The 22,060-nt window shown below is 41.4% G+C and overlaps 1 protein-coding gene across 1 annotated transcript in view; it reads right to left on the bottom strand.

Annotated features, from left to right (window-relative positions):
* PTCH1 (patched 1) overlaps positions 1-19,240 on the bottom strand; it is a 77,622-nt gene extending 58,382 nt beyond the window's left edge. Inside the window, exons 1-2 of the mRNA XM_039545589.1 lie at positions 18,459-19,240; positions 16,686-16,878 (exon numbers count right to left, since the gene is read on the bottom strand). Coding sequence (XP_039401523.1) covers positions 16,686-16,878; positions 18,459-18,851 — 586 coding nt within the window. The 5' untranslated portion in view covers positions 18,852-19,240. The remainder of the gene's footprint in view (positions 1-16,685; positions 16,879-18,458) is intronic.
* Positions 19,241-22,060: the final 2,820 nt, after the last annotated feature.

The following is a 22,060-nucleotide window of genomic DNA, read 5'->3' as shown; positions in this document are numbered from 1 at the left end:
TCATTTTTGTGTATCTTGTTTGAGGCTCATCAAATATTATTTCAGAAACAGTTCGTAGTTCAGTCATGTTTATTTAGCAGCTTTCTGCTTCCACTATTTAGAAGTGCCCTTGAAAATATGTCTGCTATAAGATATTTATTGAGACTGATTTTGGTGTATGAATTTCCTAAGTAACATCTGATTTTACCATTCAGTCATATTCAGAATTTACTTTTATCTCACCATGCTAATGGGATTTTACATGGTACATGAATTTTTGGGAACTCACTGAGACCCATATAAATGTGTTATATTTTACCTTTTACATCTCTCTTAAGCACCCCATCAAATTATTCAAGAACATCTTTTGCATTCTGCTCTGTAGACAGTTTACACATCTGTCTGATCATTTGAAGGCTGCTCTTCTCCCTTAGCATGCTTTGCGTTAAGTTTATTGATAACAATTCTGGTCTCTGCTATATATTTACCCCTGTATCCTACTATTTAGATGCACTCCATTTCTTTCACTGCTTGCTAACACTTTAATTTGGGAAGAACAGATATCATGATCCCTTTCAATATTTACTGTTCTTTGCAAATTCAAGTCCATTTGTCACAGTTATCTTGTTTTGAACCTGGTTATCAATTATATTACACTCATTTGGTCTCTAAATAGTCTACTTGTTACTATTCACATAACTTAGCTTATCATAGTGGTCAGAAGACTCACCCGGCGTCCAGGTTCTTATAAAGAAAATAAGCTTTCTCCAGGTGACAATCAAGAATGCATTCAAATGTTGGACTGGCTTTGTCTAGCACTTTGCACTCCTCTTCATGTTCCCTGTAGTATGCACTGTAGATTTCCAATGCTATGTACAGCAGTATGGATATTTCATCCCCTCCAATTTCTCTTCAATGCTACTTGCTTCCAGGAAAGTCTGGAAGTCATGTAACCACTTCTTTCAGCTCTCAGTCAGGTTCCTTTCCAGATTGAAGGATTCAGGTGGCTTCATTTTGCTCCATTTTTTGGCAAAAGATTCAATTTTTCTTCTTTTATCGTGCAATAAAATGTCCAGCATGCAGGAATGCTGCAAAAGACTATTCTTTATTCCCTGTACTAGGATTAGGGGCCCTACCAAATTCATGGCCATGAAAAACATGTCACGGACTGTGAAATCTGGTCTCTCCCGTGAAATCTGGTCTTTTGTGTACTTTCACCCTACACAATACAGATTTCACCAGCATTTCTCAAACTGGGGATCCCAACCCAAAAGAGGGTTGCCGGGGTTGCAAGGTTTTTTTTGGGGGGGGGTCACAGTATTCCCACTGTTCTGCACTGCCTTCAGAGCTGGGTGGCTGAAGAGCAGTGGCTGCTGACCAGGCGCCCAGCTCTGAAGGCAGCGCCCAGGGGCAGCAGCGCAGAAGTAAGGATGGCGATACCATATCATGCCACCCTTACTTCGTGCGGATGCCCTCAGAGCTGGGTGGCCAGAGAATGGCAGCTGTTGGCCTTGGGCCAGCTCTGAAGGCAGCGGAGAAGTAAGGGTGGCAATATCATAACATGCCATCCTTACTTCTGCGCTGCTGCTGGAGGCAGTGCTGCCTTCAGAGCGAGGCTCTTGGCCAGCAGCCACCGCTCTCTGGCCACCCAGCTCTGAAGGCAGCGCTGCCATGGGCAGCAGCACGGAAGTAAGGGTGGCAATACTGTGACCCTCAAACAATAACCTTGTCCCAACCCCGTTTTGGGTCAGGATCCCTACAGTTACAACAGTGTGAAAATTCACATTTAAATATCTGAAATATTAAAATGTATTATTTTTTAAATCCTATGACCGTGAAATTGGCCAAAATGGACTGTGAATTTGGAAGGGCCCTACCTGTGATATAAGTTAGAGTTACAGAAGGTTATATCCCCCTCAGATGACAGGGATCGTTGTTTACTACTCCAGTGCTACTGTTACAAATTTCACCAATGCACACATAGTTATGAATAGCAACAGTGAAAACTGACAAGACTCAGGTCAGTTTTTATCCTGATGCAACTTGACAAAGTTCAAAGCAGCAACTGGGGCTGTGTGCAGATTCAAGAAAACAGCTCAACATCAGTTGCTTCAATTCATGTTTGGAAAGGTTTCTTTGCAACTTCAAGGGCTAGAAAGTTTTTAAAAAAATAAAAGCTTAGATTCTACATAAGTAGATTTATATCATTACAGATGAGTGATTTTTTAAAAAACATATTTAGAGAAAATAAACCAAAATGTTCTAAGTGTTTCTGATATTCTTTTAAGACTCTCCTAGCTTGATGCATCTCTATGATGGGAAATTAAAAAATGGCAGGAAAAACATACAAGAAACTGCAAAAAATGTTATATGAGACTGCAAACACCACAAAGGAATTTACAAGTGTCAATTGCTTTTTTTAGTGTTATTTAGATTTTCCACTTAAATGTAATATTCAGTAAGTATTTATCAAGTAGGGACACGTCCTTGGTAACAGGATATGGAGCTGTTCACCTCTGGGTCACCGTTTCTAATCCAACCAGGAACAATAGTGACCAAAAGTTGTTTACCATCTGCCAGCTGTTTGGTAGCTTATGTGAAATGAGTTGGTGGTCTCAGTCCATTTCCTAGTGGGCAGGTGTCCATATTATAAAAACCACCATCACAATTGACATCCTTGTTGAGTATCTCAACAAAGAGATTGAGGAATGAATGGACATGAAGAGTGAACTATCCTCTTTCCCAAAGAGATAGTCCCTTCAGGTCAGAGCTTAGACACACGGGTTGGATGGGGAAGCCTAAACTAACTGCTGCCCAGACTGGAAGAATTTTATAGAGAAATAAAGGATTCTAGTCTGCAATGTTTACTGCAAATTGGGGGCAGATTGTCAGCTAGTGTAAACTGTCATAGCTCCATTGACTTCATGGAGCTATGCCAATTTACACCAGCTGAAGTAATTCCCCCGGAATCCTTAATTGTAACATTTTAAGAAAATGTTCATGTGTTAGAAATAACAGGCCAAATCTTGAGGTCCGTAGTGAATCTACATTCTCAGAGAAGTTAATAGGAGTTTTGCCTGAGTAGAGAATGAGTAATGGCTTCATTGTTTGGCCTAATGATTTTAATACAGCTGAATATAATTGTTTTAACTTGACTAAGAGCTTCTGTTGGATAATAGGTTAAAAACCTATTGCTGTGTGTTGTCCCACAGCAGTCAGATTTCCTCTAGACCCAACTTTTCGTTTAACCTCTCAGTGCCCTTTCCCTGAATATGTAATTGTTTTCCTGTGTGGTTAAAAGCAGCATTTTTAAGTCTTTTCATCTGTACTCTCAGAGACCTGTCCACAAAATACCACATATTTTGAATAGATGTTTTGAAGGAGTAGAAAATCTACGCAGAACAGGATTTTCATGCAGAATGTTTTAGGGGATACAATTTCAAAAAGGGTATTTTTAGGAGACAGCAAAACTAACATATAGAAAAATGAAAGGAATGAACATATTATGAAACAGGGTACAGTTTCTTTCAAGTATTCCCTACCAGCTGCTTGCTGTACCATCTGTTGTTGCCTAAGCAGCTTCCTTTTGAATGGCTTTGCACTGAAGCAGAACTGCTCTCACTGTTGGACACAATCAGGTCAGGTCAGCACTCCCCCAGCACCGAACCTGCTGCCTGTCACAACTCCCCCCATCTCGATATTTCTTACTGGCCACCAGCTCCCAGGACAGTGCTGCATTTGTCAAGAGGCCCATTTTTCATAGTTTAGTTGCTATTCACACCAATCAGAGGACTGCACATTCTGACTTTTTGCAGGATGCAGTCAGAGTTGTTGTCAGAAATGTTGTGAGTGTGAATATATGACCCACGATTATTCCAAAATACAAAAAACTGGGAAAGAAAAAAAACTTCTCAATTTCCACTTTTTGCTAATTTGATCTTTAAGGTAATTTTTTCCTGACTGCAAAGCTTATGATGCTGCAAGAATGATCTACACTTCTTTTCTTAACTTACAATATAATTTTGCACTCTAGAAATAACAGTACAAATGTCACTGTCTTAACAGTGGAGTCTGTATTCAAACTACTGCAGATTTTATTAAACTTAAATTTTGTCCAATCAGTTAAGACCTCCTAAAATCCATATAAAAACAATGTAAGTGCTTGTAACGTACGCTCTCTATCAGTGCATTCAGACTGTTGCATAACATTAACCCCAGTTCCCTTCTCTCAGCTTCTGTGGAGCTGACATCACCTCTTAGCTCTGAACACTATTCTCACCATTATACAGCCAAGTCCTCTTTTCATTGGCTTTCCACTTGAGGCCGCATGGGGCAGAACACAATGGAAGTCCCCAGCTTCACACACAGGCTCCCCCAGCCTGTGAGGAACATCACGCTGGACTGATTTATTTCCAACACTGTTCCTTCTCTCTGCATCTGTGCAGGGAAACACACATCACTGGGAGCCACTTTCATGATTTTGTTGCGATCAGGATTAGCTGGATTAGGGGTTGATTCATAAGGACCCCCTGCGGCTGTGAGGAAGTTTCATCACAAGGTCAGTGTGGTGTGAACTATATTCTGTCAACACCACCACTCCTTATAGCCGACTACAAAATTATATATATACACACATACATACACACACACAAAAGAAAAAGTTGCAAATCTGAAATATATGAATGAACAGTTTATGGCAACAAAGATTTACATTTTTCCCAATCAGCTGTTTAAAAAGATGTGTATACTTCAACACTATGTTTCTTTAAAACAAGAAACCTGTATTAGTCATTTTTAATTTATAAAGAATTTAGTAGTTTAGGAGGTGGAAGGAACCTGGGGAATAAGTAGAGCAACCCACACATGAAACCGCAGAGGAACTTTTGGCACTTATTCTAAAACCAGTCATGCAGCTTGAAGATTGTTGCACTGTTGTGATTTTATAACATATAATGCTGTCACCTTCAAGACTGTTTAATTCCTAACTCCCTAAGTGCAATAACTAACACTGATGTAAAAAAAGAAAATAGGATTTTGAATGTAAAGAGGAGAAGCTGAATTTAGGATTTTTTAAAATTACAATTATGAAATTCTTACTCCTCCACTCAGAGATTTTCCATCTCTCCCCCAATCATAATGCTGGTTCAGCAACACATCAACACATTTGGAGACCACATGAAGCAAACCAAATCTATAAAGAAAGTAGTGAGACTTTTTTTGTTTTGTGTGCATGTGTATATATATATATTTTTAAAGAGTTGTCCCTCTTGCACAGAACTGGGCTGTTCAATCAAAGCCTTATCTGTTATATTTCTGTCTGTCTTTCTCTTCTGTTTAGTGCATTCACCATCAAGAGAAAAGGGGGTAAGCAATGGAAGCTTTGACCTGCAGCTGTAACACAATACTTTCGCACAGCCCTGTCGACCCCTGACATAAATTTTACACCGCAGCTGGCATTTACACACTTAGCATTACCATATGTATAGCCTACTCTGTGCTAATTATGCTAATCACCTGTCTAACTCTCTGCTGCGAAAAATGGTTGTATTTAGCAGTCCACTGCCTACCAATACAGCTTACTGTGTGGCTGAAATGTACATTCAGATGGCCCTGAATGGCAAGATTTTTCCACGTTGCTGGCTTCATTCAGGCCACAGAAAAATTTATTCAAGTCAACTGGTTTCGGTCCGCAACAAAAAAGTTACGAGAAAAAAGTGAGTGTGTTCCTGCCCTAACATTCTAAGTCTGCTTGCAAGCAAAATGATAAATCAATTGGTGTGGGAAACAAAAAGGAAGAGAGATTTCTTTTGCAAGCCATGTGAAACTGTAGCCTATTTAAAAAAAAAAAAAAAAAAAAAAAAGGTCATCCTATTTCCCCAAATCTCTAGAAAGAGCAGTTAATAGATATTTAGGCCTGATCACAATTCTCTCAAGTTGCTACCTTTTTACCTACTGTTGGAAACACTACTAAGCATGTTTTATTTTTATTAGGTTTTTAATCTTACTATTTCAGGGCACAGTATTGTATTTTCCACTATTTACCTTCAAAAATGGTCTCAGTGGGTAAGCAGCCAAGGACCTTTAGCACTGGTGTAAACCCAGAGGAACACCCCAGAAGTCAATGAGGTAAAACTGGAGTGAGATCAGAATTAGGGACAATCATATAGGATAAGAACACAAGAAACCTCCTGCAGGAAAAGAGGGTGGAGGAGGAGGATGTTTAAATAGTTGCCTTCTTTTCTTTTCTAGTTGTTTGTAAAAAGGCAACTTGAAAACTTAAATTTAAACTTGTAATTAGTATTTTTGCATGGTAATGCAAAAATGGTGATGGGGGGGGGGGGAAGAAGGTAAAGCAGATCCTGATTCCTTATTCCTAATGCTTATTTTCCCTAAAAACCTCTTATTGAGGTGCATAAACTGTAGTTTGCATTTGGATTACACTTCTGCAAGTATTTAGATGCAATTTATCATATACAAATAAGTTCCAATAACCCCACCACCTCCACACACCCAAGGCAGCTATGAAAACCTAGAAATTTGTCAGATAACCCAAATGTAATTCAGAGAATGGCTTCACACTTGGTAATTTCTTTCCAGATCAAGAATTTGGGATCTCGCTCCCATTTTTCCTTTCTTTAATTATTTAAAGTGTTGTTAAAATATCTAGTTAATGTGGAAAGGAGAAATGTGAGAAAAAGATTCCCATATTCTCCATCAGATCTGAAGGTGAGCACACCGGAAGGTAATCCATTATTTAATACACCCAGAAGGGTATTTAATTAAGCACCAGAACTGCTCTCTTAAATCCAGAAGGTGCAGTAACCCACCCAGACTTTCCATTACACAGCATGTGGTCATGAAGAACCCTATGCCTCTGCCTTCCCAGCTTCCCATCCTTTGTCTGCTCTGTTCCACGGTGGATGAGATTGCTGTTCACAATAAGGTAAAGTGAAAAGTTTTGAGTGCCAACAATGGCCTCCTTTAATTTTGTTTAATTTTGTACATATTACAAACTTGTTTGACTAAATTAAGCAGCCCTATCCAAGCCACATCTTGCTCTCCAGCATCTCAGTTTCAATTGCTATTCTCTGCCAGTCCAAAGTATAAATTTATCTGTGCTCTTGCAGCTCCAAAAACCTGGCTATGCAGCCAAAAACACAAATAACACTACAACTACTGTGCTCATTTCAGAGCAGAGGGATTTCCCTCCCCCCCTTTTTTTTAAATGGGAGATGGACCACCCTGCTCTCGTGGCACAGAACACTGTTTACATTGCAATACTTGACTGTGTAATACATCTGGCATTTTTGGGCAGGATTCCTGAGCTAGGGGCCAGAAGCCCTTAAGCAATGATTTAAGGGGGAAAAAAATCATACAAATTAAACAGTGCTCATTTCTAGTTTGTTGCACTTAGCTTTTGGTTATTGATGGAAAAGCACAAATGTATCTGCTCGGTAAACAAAAGAAGACTGTTTCTTTATCTTAATATTAAGGGATGAAGAATATGTTACAGTTCCAGGGCTCAATTGCAACCTCAGGTATTTGGGTGTGCACCACTGCACATGTGCCTTAAAATATCTGTTGCAAACTTCCACATGGACAATATACAGATGTTACAAATACACAATGATGACTTGTATATTTGAGATTGGAATGGAGCTCTAGTATAAATCTCTAAAACAACACCCCTGGTTCTCAGAGGGAGTCAACTTATGGTTCTCCTCATTCCTTCATCCCCAATGTATTTTACTCATGACCTGGAAGAACTACATTTTCCCAAATTACCAAACAAAAGTAAAAGTTGAAATGTTTATTTAAGATAACAAAATTAAAGTCAACCCCATCAAAATGCTCTTTTTTATATATATAAATAAAAGAGCATTTTACCACTTCCATTTGCAAAATTTAGGACAGGTAAAGCAATCAAGGTGATATTTGAAGAACATCCACATTGCCAGAAAATAATAAACATAAACTTTAGCTAAAATTTCCTAATAAAAGGTTTGTTATTTAAAAAACAAGGACTCACAAAGCCAAGAACAACAAGAAAAAATATCTTTCCCTTGATGATTTATTTAAATCTACTTCTTGTAAGTGTAACTCCTATTTCTTTAAAAACAAACACACTAAGCAATACACAATGGGCCAAATGTATCCTTGGTCTAACATTTATGGAGTCATTAGTTACACCAAAGCTAAATATAGCCTATTCTAGCTAGGTTTCTTGATTAACATTACCCTTAGAATAAAAAATATCATAGACCACATTACATACAGGTGGAGAGGAAAAAAACATTTTTCCATACTTCATGGGTCAGAAGCTATCCAGCTAGGAAGCAGCTATCTTAGTACACTATACACTTTCAATATGGACAGTTCATTTTTAATAATTCTGACTTCTTCTATCAGAGTATTGTCTAAGTAATCTTTTTTCAACAAGGCAGAGACAATTTACTCGTGGAGCCTCTATTAACAATACTGGAAGTTGTGCATCTAAATCTTTCTAAACTTTGAGGGAGAGTAAGCTCCTTAATATAGTACTGTGAGTTTGTGATTAAGGAGTTTTATTGTTTCTTCAGCTTTTCCAGACACAGTTACTAACAAACACTCATGGGGGAAAGACCTCCTGGAAAGGAAAAGGGTGGAGGGGAGGGGAAGGGAAAGGGGAGAGGGAGAGAGAGAGAGGAAAACCTATGAGATATGGGAGATAAATAAGGAAGTTTTAGAAAATGCAATCTGTACCATCATACGTATGCAGAGATAGGGTGGACATATGGTATTATTTTCCATTTAAAATAATGGACTGCTACGTAAAACTAGGCTGTTCAATTTCTGTTCTCCAAATTCAAAAAGATCAAGCTTATTTAGTAATTTATATTCCTATATTATCACCTTTAGAGGTGATATATTGTACAAGGTCAAGAAGACAAATTTTGCTGAATTTACAAGAAGAAACACCTAACAAGCAATAGTATCATAAGGTCTATCTCAAAACCAACATTTTATCAAACCAAATTTTCTCAAATTCTGCCCACTAAAGGACACAAGGAAGAGGACACTCTTATGGGCATAGTCTAATCTGAATGAATAGTAATTTAAATGCATAACTCACAGTTGTGTTAACAGGAGTCATGCACATAAGCCCATGAGTGTCAAGTTGAGAACATACCCCAATAGATACTAAAATGAAAGCTGTTGCAGACAAGTTAAAGCTAGCATCCTAGTGGACGCAGCTTCAGCAGGTCACGGAGAGGTCAGCTTTGAAGGAGAAATCCAAATGAAATATAAACATGGCATTGTGGAAACCAGACAAATCTCCCATAGCTTCGTCCAGCCAGCACTAATCTAGGCATCAGCTGTGGAGCATAATCTAAACAAACGGATCAGTCGGTTCATACATCTGGAAGCTGTCATATTTTGGAGCCTCCTAACAGTTATGTATAACTGAAACATCCAGTTGCATATGCTAGCTTTTAAACCTGTTGAAGGGTCAAAAATTGTTACATGCATACACAGTGCAGTATTACTATATTCTGGAAAGCCACCACAGACATGGTTTGATAACAGGGACTGGATTCTCTCCTGTCATTGAAAAACCCATTGAAATGGATGAAGCAGAGCAGAGGGAATGAAAACCTCACAAGGAGCTGTAGAGTTTTCCTTGAACAACCCTCTTTACTGAAAGGGACTTGGGGAGCCAGGGATTTTAGAGGCCTCTTCCTCTCCCAACCATCTGGATGAAAAGATTCATGAGGAAGGGAAAATCTGTCTGCACAGAGACAAAAGCCATCTAACAGGTATGGCTTCTGCTCCTTTCACACCCTCCTGTCTGGCACCAGAACTCCAGCAGGAGCTGTACTTCCAATAGCTAGGTTTCCCCTGTGGCTGTTCAGCAGCAGTTGCAAAGGGGACCCAAAGGAAAGCACACAGCTTTGGTCTATATTACTTTACACCTGGATTTCTGCATTGAAATCCCTGGGCTCTATAAGGAACAGTGCTGCAGAAAGTCCCCTCCCATCCTTTTCACCACCACCGGAACTCAACAAGGTACAGGAATTCACATGGAGCACAGGAGGATGGAGGGGATAAATGGTGCAACAGAGGCCACACTCCTCCCCAAACTAACACACACACATTCTAAGAGGAAATAGGGGAGATCCCCTCCCTATCAAGATCCACTAGGGACAATCTGGTCCAGAGATTAATCAGACTGTGCAATGTATGGAAATAACAATAATGAAGACATTTTCACTGACCTCAAACCAATAACATGTGCTTAAATTTTAAACAAACAAACCAAAACGGTACTAATGTTTCAGTGTATTTAGAACTCATGAGGGGTACAAATTGATTGCTCTGGAAACTGAGATCCTCTGGCATCCATAGAACAGTTACAGCACAAGCAGTGGCAATACAGTCTGTAATTATCTGGTACAATTTTGTATAAATCTTGGGTGAAATCCTGGTGCCCTGAAGTCACTGGCTGCACTTGGGTGAAATCCTGGCTGCAGTGAGAATTTTGCTATTGACTACAATGGGGCCAGGTTTCAGCCTTATCTTAGAAATGATGTAAATAGTGGCCACGTGTGGTATTTTCAATACTCCCAGACTCAAAGATAAAAAAGTAATTTAAAATTCCTCTTCCAGATTTTTTGATGTACAAGCTTCCCCACCCTGTCTCACAACTGTGCATCAGTCCTGGCCTGAAACTACCATATGTAGAGGAAGAGTGTGGTTCAGTCTCCATGTCTATCTAACCTCTGGCTGCTCTACTAAAGAGTCTAACGTGGGTTCAACTGTGTTGGTGGTGGTTTTAATGATGTGGGCACCTGTCCACCAAGAACTGGACTGAGACCAACAGTGATCTCTTATTAAACATATGAGCTTTAAGAAGAGGCTACAGACATATTTCCAATAAACAAAACCTTTTTACGCATTTTCACTTAACACTTTAATATTTTAGAACAGTTAGTTCAAATAAAAACACAGCAGGTAGTCACCCCTCATCTTAGCACTTAACATTAAATTTATATTTATATATTATGTATTAAAAATTGCTGTTGACCTTCAAACGAGAAACAAACTGAATCATTCTTCAATTTTGATGACAGTTAACTTTTAAAAGAATAAAATTCTGTTTCCATTAATGTAACAGACTAATAAATTTATATTGACTACATTCCCAATATTATTGTCCCTGGGCTAGCACATGATGCTTTTACTACTACTTCTACTTTTGCTGGACATAACAATAAAACCCCATTTATCCAAACTAAAACGGGAGATGTTTATCCCGATAAACAACAGACTTCTCAGGGTACATTATGCATGCTGCAGTAAACATCCCAATGCAAGATACTGGAAGTTTACAGATAAGTAAGCGCCTATGCTGAATTACTTCCTTTCCTGCCATCTGATCTTTACCACTCTCTATTAGACTGGTATCACTCTTTGCTACCAAACCAGTTAAATCAATTCAAATATTTCTTACAAGTTCTTGTTATAACCAATAGCTAGTTATTTATCAAACAAACAAACAAAGTGAACTACTAAAAGAGTCTTTTGTGCTCCCTTTCAGCTAAATCCTCCTTCTTCTGGGTGGAAGGGTTCAAATGGTCATAAATTGTGACTGGGGAAGATTCCTTAGGTTAGATCATGGCACTGGGGTTCGGCAATAGAGCAAGTTCCGCTCTGCCACTCATCTACCTTTTGCCAATGCAGCATTGCAAAAGTAGGCACAGCTAAGACCATGAAAGGAGGTCCCAACACTATTCAAGTCCACCCAAGACGAGGCTCTGGTACTGTGGAGAAACTTGAAGCAGAAACATACAAGTTGCAACAGTTTTGACTGGGCCAATTCATGCTGTCTTTATTCAAGCAAAACACATGGATTTGGCCCACTGAGAGGAATGTGTTCTTTAGCAGTAGCAGCCCCATGGAGGTCTACCCCATTATCACCTTCCTTTGTCCCTCCAGAAAGGGTAGTTTAAAGTTAGCTGTCCTATGCAGCATTTGAGGAAGCACCTCCATTTAGGGAAACTAGTCTGCTTCATTCACTTTGCTTCCTCCTCTTTACCCCACTCCTGAGCTGCATAGGTAGATTAATTGCCTACTACTTTACAGTATCAAAGGGTGAGGTGACCTCATTATAGAATTTACAGATAACTTATCTTGATTAATACATTTTGTTTAACGCTATAGGCAGCAGGGACCTTACCATACAAGCTACATCTATCCAGCTGCACAGAACATTTCTTCAGTTGTGGTTAGCATGTGCTTTATTTGTTCCAGGTACTGAAGATGAGCTTTCCACATGGCTGCTGAGACATCCCTCCCCCTTGCTTCCAACATGCCTGGGGAAAAAGAGTTCTGCCTATTTCACACAGTTGGTCCTCAAAGGGCTGTTGCTGCAAATAACCACTTGCCATGTGAAAGAAGAGGATCAACTGCAGCACCTCCTTTCCTGGATGGCAGGATCTCTGGCTTGGAGTCTTTACATTGAATATTGATGCCTTTTTCTTAATCTCCTGATTGGAGGATAAGAAAAAGGGGGCAAGTGATAAGAAAAAGGAAGAAAGGTGAGAATGCAGTACAAGGACGGTAGAATGAGGTGGCAGGGAGAAGCCTCTCTCCCCTTATGATCTGCAACAACCCTCACCAGTAGCTATATTACAAGTGTCATGTGTCAGACCCTTTATTTGGGGATGAACCCACACATTTGCTGTGGGATATAAAGGCCAGACCTCTGCTATCTATCTCTTCACTGATGTAGGTTTTTATGGGGGGTGCCCAATCACAGTGGTATCTGGACACCTTGTTGTGTATGAGCACATGGTGCATAGTCAATAGAGATATTTCACAATAACATGCAGTTGGATCTATGACCCTATCTATAGCCAATAGGATTCATCCACAGAGGAAATGAATGCAAAACCCTTTCTGCACTTGTGGGTGTTGTGTGCTATGTAAGGAGCAAACTGAACAATCGCCACATTTCCAGCATGCACAGCCCCAGACAGCAGGTCATGATCAGACAGATCCTCCTGCAAATAGAACTGTGTCCTTAAGATGCCATGCTATGTCTTTTGTGTACCAAACAGGATAAAATTGAGCTTTCTGTGGCCTATATAATAATAATTAATAATAATAAATCTGAGGTTGAGAATCTTTCTGATGAGGGAAACAAGGGAAAGTCCTAGTCACTGCTCAGTCTTGGAAGAACCTGAAATATTGGACTGTTGGAGAAAGGAGTTTGGGGATCAAATTGAAGGTAGTGTGACTGTGGGACATACAGGAACAATTAAAATATTCTGGACAACAGCAGCAAGGGGATGGATTAAAAAGATGTTCCTCTAAGACACTGTTGCTCCCAAGAAGTGATTCATGGGAAAGCCACTTGGTACCAGTATGCACACCAAAGGCCAAGTGTGTTGGCACAAATTGTGAAGTAAGGAGTCTAGTAAGAGAAAATTGCAAGAATGAAGAGCTTTAAGAGCTGTTTCTTTTTCTCTCTTTTCTCTCTTTTTCTTTTGAGAACTTGCCCACCAGGTGGGTTTTTGCAGCTCTTACATAAATACTTCAGTTGTAATAGCTTTAAATATACACTTTTCATCATTTATTTTGGACTCTGGATGATCTTAGAACTCAGTCAATCTTCATTCTCACTACTTATAATTAATTCTGAGTTAGGATTTTTTAGGTTCATAGTTCACTCCTACTAAGCTTCAGTGGTGTAGTACCTTCCATGTTCCTGGTATTCATTACATACAACAAATCTCTAATGTAAATACTGACAGTTCCTTGAGAGGTGATAATTTTTAAACATTTGAACAATATAAAACATTTTATTGCAACTGCAATGGAAATGTATTTTACATCATTAGCTGTGTTTAACCAATATCGCTCTGCGTATTCAAATTATCTTATTAAACAAAGTGTAAAAAGCAGAATAAAATATCTAATCTAATAAACAGATCAGTTTACAACTTGTTGTAAAGAGTTTTCTTAAAACCTTAGGATCAGAAAATTGTGCCTTCTTTTGTTTTAGTATAGTACCTAGCACACTGGGGTCTATAAACAATAGGATAGGTAGGTTAGGAATTAGGACTGCACGCCCATGCATGTGCGCACCCGCGCACACACACACAGTGAAATTGGAATTTTAGCATCACTTTCTAGCACTTATGCACAGAAGGAACATCATTCTCCAAACTACCTCTCCCCATGCTTCTCCCCACTCCAGCTCCTCACTCTGCACTCTCTTCTGTTTATACTTTTAACCACAGAAATATGCAACTGCTATTCATTTGGTTTATTTGTATAGCACCCATGTTCGTGACCAGACCATTTATACAGTCTCTATTGAGAAAACACACAATTTAGTCAAACTTTTCTATTGATGGCCTTACAATGGCAGTCTGGGAGGACTGGGAGCTAATTTAATTTAAATTAAGAATATGCTCTTTCATCTTAATTAACTACCCTTTTCTGTAATCTAAGAATGCAGAGGTTTCCAATTCAGAGTTTTAATAATATTTCACTGATATGAAAACTACACTCAATAAAAGTGAAATTAGACAGGTCAACTCTGTACAGCCAACTGTATTATGAATTAATAGAGGCTACACAAATTCTGAGGACTATTAAGTTAGTTTTTGCATTTGGGAAAATATTTTTTCCATGCACCACCACTGGCATGAAAAGAGGTCAAAGCAGTGACTAAAACAAATGGCTATTTTGAAAATCATATTTTTTCTAGAAAACCATGTTTCCATTGTTGGTCATACAGGAACTGCCAATGCAGTAATCAGGGAGTTTCTTGGTATTAAACTGACAGGAAAAACAGGTGGCATGAAATGGAACCACCATTCCTGGTAGCTGGCTATTAGTTATACCATAGTTAAGATACTAAATCACTGTATAATATTGAAAACCAACATTATCAATGAAGTTTCCATCAGGAGGCAGAAGCAAAGCAGTGAAGAGATGATTTTGAAACATTTCATTTAAAATGCCGCAAGAGAATCTTGCAGAGTTAAGAAACAAAACAATGTTGAAAAAATATTCAAACCCTATTCATGGAAGTAGTAATTAGGGTAAACAGCTCTCCTAATGGACTACATTCATATCACAGCTTCTGAATGCACATCTCTAACTTTGGACACAATCTTGCTGTGTTCCTACTCAGCATGTCGGAATAGGGATCCAGGATGGTCCCACTGTACTTAGAACTATTCTACTACTGTACAAAGACTATTCAGTTATCAACAAGTTCTTATATTAAAAACAAACAAAAAAGCTCACAAAATGCTGAATGGGTTTGCCACTGGAGTCAATGGGAATAGAATTGCCATGCTCTCCATCCATAAAGCAAGACAGACTACTCCCATGGTCTGTTGATCCCTTTCCTTTCACTCAGTACTGCTTTCTCAACACACACAGGGCCATTCAGTAATGGTTACTTATGCAGTGCTCCACATTAATTTTTATGAGTCAGATACTGCTATAAGCTGCTTTAACTTAAATCCAGAGTAACTACTGTGGTCAATGAGTTAGTTGGGATTTACACCAACATAACCGAGGGCAGAATTTGCACCTAATCTAATACTGTTTTATCAAAAAGAAAAAATATGGGCTTGATTTTCCCCTCCCCAACAATGGTGTAAATCCAGAAATCCCTTGGAGAGACATGGTGGTAAAACCCACTAAACCTGAGAGAAGACTCAGGCCCCAAGGGGCTGCAATGGAGGCTCTGGGTGCACAAGGACTGCAGGACAGGGCCCCCTTTATAGCCTATATATATATATTTTTAAATGTACTAAACCGTACAAAATGGCTTAACCTTTAGCAAGTTCATCTAGGTAGCATTTCTACCCTGCTGATTATACATGCTAGTGCAATGCAGATTAACCACCGGTGCAAAAACTCCGCTTGACTGAATTTGCTAGTCTCCTACTTAGCCCTCCCCCCCGCCCCAACAACCTGGTTTTAATCTAAAAAAAATTACCCCTCTCCCCAGCAGAGCTGGGCCCCCACCCGCTCGGGGACATTAATCTGCTTTGCAAACAATCCAACATGCGTTCCAGTCTGGGCTTCACTCTTTTTTTTTTTTAACCTTGAGACAAATGTTTTTCCCCGCAGTTGAAAGCTGTCCAAAAAAACAGGACCACACACACAGCCCCGCCGCGCAGCGCTGCTCGCGTCCCTCTGCGGCTGGGGAGGGCGCACACACTCCCAAAATGGCGGAGGGGAGGGCTGCTCTCCAGACAGACTTTCCTTTCATGCTATTACAGCCCTGGGGGGGGGGGGGGGTACCCACCTCCACTAAACAAATAAACCCAAAACAACACCCCCACCAGCACTGATCCCCCCCCTCCCCGCAGACAGACACACGCACACGGAGGTGGTACATCCCACAGTCTGTCCCTCCACCCAACACGCACGGTCCTTCTCAAAACCACCTAGCAAAACACGATCCACCAGAACAGATTACAGCACACTCTTTGTAGGTTTCACCTGGCTTCCACCCAAGCTACTAAGCAATCCACAATTCCCCTCGCTGTGAGGAAGGTGGGGAGGGGGGGGGGTTAGGTGCATACTGGTATATATCTGCATCAGTCAGTCCCTGGAAATGAAAGAAGTGGGGTGGGATAGAGGACAGAATGGGTAAAAGGAAGAAAGTCACAAGAAGAGTGATCAAGTCTTACCTTCTACCCAGAGCTCCTCCACGTTGGTTTCGAGATTAGCTGCCCTTAATCCTACAGCGAAAGCCCCAAATATCAGGAGGCCAACAACCAAAAACTTTCCGCAGTTTTTTTGAATGTAACAGCCCAGTTTAAATAATAGTCTCTGAAACTTCGCTCTTAGCCACAACGGTGCTTTTCTTCCAGTAGCCTTCCCCTGCAAGGCAAGAAAAAGTTAGCAGTTAAACGCCTGGAAATAACCACACACACCCAACGCACACACCTTTTGGGGACTGGAGGGCGACCAGAAGCAAAACAATTATTAATGCATAAAGGTAAATTGCCTCACAGTGTCCAATTGACTGGGAACAATAATACGACAGACTGTGCCATTAGAAAGACGTCTCTGCTAAAGGTTTTACTCCATGACCCTGTTGAGCATCTCACATGCACTGTACGCAGTTGTATGGACAGATGTGTATTTGCTGCTAATTCTCCTATTCATAAACCAATGCACAGTTTGGGGATTACATCACTGCTTGAGATCCGTAAAAATGATACAGACAGTGCATGCTCCCTGGTCTGAGTAACTGATCACAGCCTTCTTGTAATGAAGTCACCGCTATCAATTCAATTTGCAAAAATTCATTCATGCTAGCAAGATTTACAACACTAGGGGAGAAATAATCAATGCAGATGAATCGCAACAGGCATGCCAAGAAAAAAAAATCCCTTTCCTGTTCTTGTTACATCTCTACAGGGCTGACTGGGGGTTGCTGGTGGGGGAACGCTACTGTGTAACAATTTGTTGCAGTGTCCGATTCCCAGCTCTCGGCACCAACTCTGTAGTAAATGCATGTTCCACGTGGTTAGCAATGCTGTAAGATCATAAGCTTAATAGTAATTCATTTCCATAGAGTTTGGAGACGCTGTGTGATCTGAATTAGGAAGTAGAGCAGCCATCTGTAAGCTACGACAATATTTGTGAACGGAAGAGGGCAGACACATGGATTTTTTCCCCCTTTCCTTTTACTGCAAAGCCTAAAAATCTGCTCCCTGGAATGAAACGATCTCTGAAGAAAGGCAATGGCTCGATGTTATTTACTTTGAACATTTTTTCCCTTGCAAAAGTAACAAGCGGGATTTGTGCGTGCGTGTGTGTGCGTACGCCAGAGTCAAGTTTCTATGAAATTCCTACACTTGGAGTATTTTAATATTCAAAATAAAAGCAACGATCCAGGGGAACTCTTATCTGACTTGCACGGCAGATTTAAGGTGGCAATTTGTTTACAACTTTCATTTTTCCTCCAGCCGCTGGGGGTAAACATTACAAATTTTCTCTACTACAGGATTTCTCTCTTAAGGAAGTCACCACTCCACACTTATTGGAAAACGTAACAAAGCAAAACTTCGGCCCAAAAAACGGGGAACCATTGAAACTTTTTTCCCTGTTACAGCCTGGTGTTATAGAAGTTGAACGGCACTACAGCGGGATGGAGAGAAGCAAAGCAAAGAAAGAGGCAAGAGACTAGGGAGAGAGAGGAGTGACTCACAAGGCAAAAAAACGTGAAACTGTCCCGGGTAAGTTTAATGAGAGGAATCAAAAGCACAAACACACACCAGGGAAAGTGTGTACAAGGAGGGAAGGCGGGAGGGAAAGGGGGGCACGGGACTCACAGGAGTTGTTCCCCCTTACTTCCAGCGTTTTATTGGGGGCTGTTTCATTTTCATCTCCCCTTTCCGCCCCGGAGAAAGTACCCTCACCTCCCCCCAAAATCGGGAAAGAGATTAATGCACCTTTGAAATCTGCTCCAAGGCAAAAGCTGCATCGCAGTAGCTTGGCCGCTGCAGATACTCCAGATCCGGTGCCGCGGCGCGTCTGTTCCCTCCGGTCCTTCTCCGCCTTCTGCTACAGCTTCTCCCCGGCCGATCGAGGTCTCTGCAGCAGCCACCGCCACCAGCACGGCTGCTGCTCTCCGGCTCCGAAACGTTAACAGCCGAGGCCATGTTGCCGCCGCCGGGACGGGGCTGCTGCCTCTGCTGCTGCTGTTGTTTTGGCGACCCACGGGCTGGGTCCTCTGTGATTCCCCGCAGCGCGCTGCTGCTTTGGGGCGATCCAGGGGGACGGGAGGGTTGCTGGGCTGCTGGCGCTTCTTTCCGCAGGCTGCTGCTGACAGACCACCTCTTCATACCGCGTTTGCTGCTGCTCCTCTTGCTGCTCCGGGCGAGTCAGACCCTGCGCCTTCCATTGCAACATTTCGCGATGATCCGGAGCTTTCTGGCGCTACCGCTTCCCACATCCAGTGCGTCTGCGAGTGGAGTGAGTGATTTGCCTTCCCCCTTCGTTCCTCCGGCTTTAACTTTCTACTGCTCCTTTTGCAGCTTAAAGAAACCAGCCTCCCCCCCTTCCCCCTCTTGTCTTCCTCCGTGAAAGCAAAGCAAAGGAGGGCTGGAGCTTTTCTTGCTCTCAGTGGTGCTGCTGCTGTGGAGCTGCTGGCTGCTGCTCTGTCTCGACGCGCTGTACCATTCTGTCTCAGCGCAGAGCTGTCTCTGACTCCCGGGGCTTTCGGGACTCTCTCTCTCTGTATGTGTGTGTGTGTGTGTCTCTCCCTCTGTGTGTGTGCAGCAGCAAGCAGCAGCTCCTTGATTCAATAGATGAGATGAAGAAAAAAAGAACTCTCTCCATTTGGATAAAGAGGAGGAGGAGTGAAACGGGGGGGGGGGGAGAGAGAAAGAGAGAGGAGAGAGAAAAAGACTTGAAATCCCGCCCCTGGGGCTGTCAGATGGCTTGGGTTTCTGGGATGCGATTGGCTCAAGGAGGGCAGAAATTACTCAGCAAACATGACTATTATTAGCTGCTTAGCAACAGCTCACCAAAGTAGAGAGACCACCCAGGCAGGCAACCCTTGTGTGTGCATCTCCAGCTTCAGGGGGAGCCTTAAAGAGATCCAGCCTTCTTTGCATGCAATACTTCCATTAAGGAATGCCTTCCCCCTTTCTTCTTCCTTTTCTTTGCAAGAAAGCTTTTATTTTTGACGAGACGTTTTTAGACAAACACACACACTGAATTTCCTTGAGATCAACATTCAAAAATATATTTTGCTTTAAAAAAAAGTACTGCACGATTTCTGAAGTCCTTAAAAGAAAATCCTTTTAGAGGCACCTTGGCCTCAAGCAGCAACAAATACTGGGAGGTCCAAGTTGAATTCCCAGGCTTGCACAGATAATGACAGGGTGGTGGATACTGCGGTAGAAAGTGCCAGATTTCTCTCTTTTCTTTCTTAGCTAAAGAGAAGACTTAGTTCCTTGGTAGAAAACAACCACTTACAATAAGAAAAACACACCGAAAACTTAATACTTAAATAAGAGATTTTAAACCGTGCAGTAGCTAGCTTGCTTCAATTTAGTGTTCACTCCTTCACTGAAAGTTTAGGAAAGTCAATTTAATGCATTTTAAATGTAAAATTAATACGATATAAAACCTGGCAACTGCTAAATACTTTTTTACACTAAATGAATCGCTAGATTGTTTAATTTTTTGGCACCCGCTTTCCACGTTTCTGTTTATTTAAAACCAGCCATTCATTGATTTAAAAAAATGTTATATACGTTACATGTACTATGCCAACTCTACAGACTATATAGGCTTCGATGTTGAATTCATCGAAAACAATTGTGTTGTCTTTTGTTTATACTAATAAACCTCGTCGTTTTAGCTAATGTCAAGAGATTGGTTTCCATGTACTCGCAAGACAAAATTCGAGTATAGTAGTAGTATTGACTTAATTTCATGATGCATTTAAATGATCAACTCCTCTTGAATTGCACAGATTCAGCACTTGGTCTTTTCACTCTTTACTCACGCAGACTTCCCAGTCCCACTGAAGTTAGTGGGAGCTCTGCGTGTGTAAGGAGGACAAGATCGAGCCTTAAAGCACTTTCCCCTTGCAAGGCTACATTTAATTGTAGTTGGATAAACAACAAGCTGCTTTTGGTGGCTTCGAGTATGGCAGTAGCGGGAGTTTGTTGACTGTGAAATGAGGAGTGTTGCTTTAAGGTGCACACGGTGTGTGTTCATTGAAAAAAACAACAACTCTACTTTGAAAGGACGGGGGAGGGGCAGGGAGGCGGGCCCGAGCTTTCACGTGACAGGCGGGCCCCGGGCGCGCGGGGCTGGGCTTTCCCTCCCAGTACGGTGAGCTGCTGCTGTGTGCAGCCACAGTGCATCGAGCTGGCAGCGAATGCAAAAGCAGGTACGAGGCTATGCTGTGACGGAGCCAGTCAGGTCCGGGGGGAGATCAGCTCTTTAAGGCTGGGGAGGGGAATCAGTGCTCACCCCCTAGTTTTGAGCTGCTGCACAGAGAAATGCCAGGCAAGCCATAGTACATTCCTAAAGGAGGTCTCCCCCTTTACGTTATCCAATACCATGCCGGGCTGACTACTACTGGCCAATAGCGAGGGGAAAGGAGACCTTTCCATTCAACTCTGCACAACATCGTGGGGATAGTCACGGGCTGCCGGCAGAGACAGACCCCATTGAGTTATGCGCACAGCTCGCACACCAGAGACAAGGGGGTTCTTCAGCTGAGGGTTTCCGCTCTTGGGGGTCTGGCCTGCTGCACAGATGTTAACAGATGTGTGACAAGCTGGGCGCCCAAGCCCTCCTGCGAAATGCATGTTAAGTTTTGCAAAGAGGTGTTCACCAAGCACATGCTTGGGGACAGTATTTTAGAGTGAGAACGAACCCGGGGGAGATCTAACTGGAACATGCGCTATATTTAACTGCCTGCGAGATATAAATAAAGGAGGGGGGGGCGACATGTTTCGTGGAAAAAATACAAACAACTGAACACAGCAAAAGCAATTGAGCTAAATAAGGTGGCAACAGAACTGGCTAAACACTTACTCAATTATAAAACCGAAAGCATGCGCAGTATAAGGAAAATCTGTTATTCTAGTGAATATAGGTATTGCAGTAAAATTAAGTAATAGCATTTAGTTGACAGGGGATTCCAAGGTCCTAACAGTCATTTGGTGATGTCACCAACATTTTGTTCATAACTTTTACTAACCTATTGTTGGTGTAAGGTCTGGAGGTGCTGAGAACTTTTGAAAACCCGACCATGACTATATTACTGTACACACTAGATCGTACATCGCCCAACTTCACGGGGGCAGGGGTACATAAACTAGAAACAACCCATTTCAGCTGGAAACGGATATATCCATTATCTAGTTGATTATCTATTGCTCAGCAGTTACAGATTGAGAAAGTTAACTGTCCCCGTCTAATTAGAAATCAATAAATTGATGTATCAGTATCAGTATAGCTACCATTCAGCCTGTGTAGTTTTGATGGGGAAGAAAGTCCGGCATACAAGCATTTTAGTTTAGTTTCA

This window comes from Mauremys reevesii, linkage group 6 (assembly GCF_016161935.1).
Source record: "Mauremys reevesii isolate NIE-2019 linkage group 6, ASM1616193v1, whole genome shotgun sequence".
NCBI classification, from domain to species: domain Eukaryota; kingdom Metazoa; phylum Chordata; order Testudines; family Geoemydidae; genus Mauremys; species Mauremys reevesii.
Note: the sequence above shows the minus strand (reverse complement) of the source record. Positions and strands in the feature narration are given on the sequence as shown.